Genomic DNA, 2505 nt, shown 5'->3' on the forward strand with positions numbered 1-2505 from the left:
GTGTGTGTCACTTGAACCCTTCTTCCCGTCTGCCCTGTGGTCCAGGTGGAGGTGTTCGACCTGCTGTTCGTCACCACGGAGAGCAACAGCAGGAAGACGTACGTGGTGCACTGCCAGGACTGCGCCCGTCGGGGGAGCGCCGACCTGGACAACTTTGTGGTGCTGGAGCAGTACAAGATCGAGGACCTCATGCACGTTTATGACCAGTTCACACTCGTAAGTAACGGCTGCACCGGTCCCGTTCAGACCCGGGCCGATCCGTTCAAACACAGAGGAGGAGACCTGTGATGATGTCAGAGAGCTCAGTGTGTTCTTCCCTGTATCTTGTCTGCAGGCCAGTCCGCTGCCTTCCTCCTCTTGACGCTAACTCTGTTGTACCGAGGACAGTTAGAAAAACAACAACAATGGACTTAATGGGGGGGGGGGGGGAGATATAAACTCTCCAGAAACCTTTTTTTTGTTCTTTTCTGATATTCAGGAAGTAAGCCGGCAGTCCCTCAAAAACGGCACTCTGTAGCTATCCCGTAAGGCAGCTGCGTGAAAGCTGTGTGTCTATGCAACCTGCCCCGAGTGGTGTGTTTCTCTCCCCCCCCCTCCTCCCCGGTGGACTGTTAGAGGGGAGGGCAGCGCCGCCTGTCATGACCAGACTGTTCTACTGCTGGCCCAGCTGGACTTCACTAGAAGACAACACAAAAATCCTACACAAAAAAAGTGATGAATTCAAGTTTTGTACATATATGTTTAACTGGCAACACGGTCACACAAAGAATACTGACTTAATAGTTTATTTTTTTTCTCCGTTTTTTTCTCTCTTTTTTTGTATGCTATTGTGAGTTGACACAAGAGCTTTGTCTTCCCCCCCCCCCACCCACCCCCCGAGAAGAGTCATTGCATAGCCGTTTATATGTTAGGTCAGGAAAACCAGATTCAGAAAAAAAACAAAAAAAAAACTACAGTTTGTAATGTGAAAAGTTGAGGACACATTCTTGCTACACCCCCCCCCCCCCCTCCCTTTTTTTAATCAGTTAATTTAATTTCGCTGGACTATAATGAGTTTGATGGCGTTTTGTTGGCGCGGAAATAATTTGTAGGCAAACATCAACAGGGTTAACAGAAGTAAAGGGTTGCACATAGACAAAAGAGTGAAGTTTAATTTGTGTTTTTTGTTTTTTATTATTTTGATGTAAATTTACACTATTTATAAAATGCATATTTATTGCTTGAAGATATTTGTTGATGGAATGCTGTAATTTCTTCCCAGAGTACCTGCCATTAAATTTGAAGGAGCCTTGTGATTTTTAAAGCACGGTCCCTCATACATTTTCTACATAAATAAACTGCTCAGTAAGCATTGTACAGAGACCTTTTTGATTGGTTGATTTTTCCCTTCATGGTTTATCAGATACACAGAAACCAACATCCAAAGGATAACATGGTGAAATAAAAACACTTATTTCCAACGTGGTCCCGAATACGGTTGGCAATCGTTTGATTTTTTCCCGATTCCTAAACAGATTCTTGAAAAACTGAAAAAATGGCATCCAGGAATGATTTATTAATTATATTTATATAATGATTTCAATTTAACAATACATTCATGTTTTAAAGTAATTCAATATATAATAAGTATGTCGTCGCACGTTACAATAAATTCAACGTCTTTCCCCCTTTGCATGTACCGGTAATTGCTTTACATTTTTGGCTTTTTGCGATGTCTGAATCCTTGGCTGTGAAATACACACACACTGACATACAGACACACAAACAATGTGGATGCCGGGTACTTGAAGGCCTCATCAACAACTTGTAGTCCTCCACCAAGTCAACGTCTTCTCCCAGAACACACCCTGGTTGTGAAGTCGTCGTCGTCCTCTTAACTTGTAGAAGTACGGAGAAGTAAAACCTTCAAATCTTTTGACCTAACTTTTCTTTTTGGATTTGTCCTAAAACACACTGTCTCTTGATATTGCACCTTAACATTGGTACCTTTTTCTCCTTGGATATGTTTATTTCTGGCTCTCAAAAAGTGTAGATTATACCTTTTTTTTTTTTTTTTTTTATTTTATAAAAGGGGACAGAAATGTCAGGAACATGTTTCTGAAAATCAGCGAGCTCCTGTTGTCTAAGAAGAGAGTAACCCTGGGACCAAACTGATGCAGCGATAATTAATAAGGTTTACAAAACTCAAGTTGGCTGATTGGAAAACTTTTAGGAAGGTGTCAGTTACAATTTGCACAGACGTTTAAGCTTCCCGGAATATTTTTTTGACACAGAACTGGATCAAAAACAAACCTTTGACTTTACTTTTTAGCCATCTTGCAGTTGGGGATCTCTTTCGAACGACGAGTACCATTACAGTGTTCAACGCGAAGGTTTTCTTTCCACTTGTCCGGTCAGGCAAATTTAAAAAAAAAAAGAATTATTTTTTAAACATGGTAACAATGTCTTAATGTGTTTTTATGACTCCTGGTTGGTTAAATAATGCAATTGTGGGGGAAAAAATAA

At 41.0% G+C, this 2505-nt stretch overlaps 1 protein-coding gene across 6 annotated transcripts in view; it reads left to right on the forward strand.

Moving 5' to 3' along the window:
* The window catches only part of kdm6a (lysine (K)-specific demethylase 6A), a 63946-nt gene extending 62584 nt beyond the window's left edge, over positions 1 to 1362 (forward strand). For 4 of the 6 annotated variants that reach the window (XM_032529351.1, XM_032529353.1, XM_032529356.1 and 1 more), the window contains one exon: positions 46 to 1362. In XM_032529351.1, coding sequence (XP_032385242.1) covers positions 46 to 288 — 243 coding nt within the window. In that variant the 3' untranslated portion in view covers positions 289 to 1362. The remainder of the gene's footprint in view (positions 1 to 45) is intronic. The other 2 variants (XM_032529354.1, XM_032529355.1) reach the window with 1 other exon arrangement.
* The last annotated feature ends 1143 nt before the right edge of the window (positions 1363 to 2505 follow it).

Source organism: Etheostoma spectabile, chromosome 11 (genome assembly GCF_008692095.1).
Source record: "Etheostoma spectabile isolate EspeVRDwgs_2016 chromosome 11, UIUC_Espe_1.0, whole genome shotgun sequence".
NCBI lineage: Eukaryota > Metazoa > Chordata > Actinopteri > Perciformes > Percidae > Etheostoma > Etheostoma spectabile.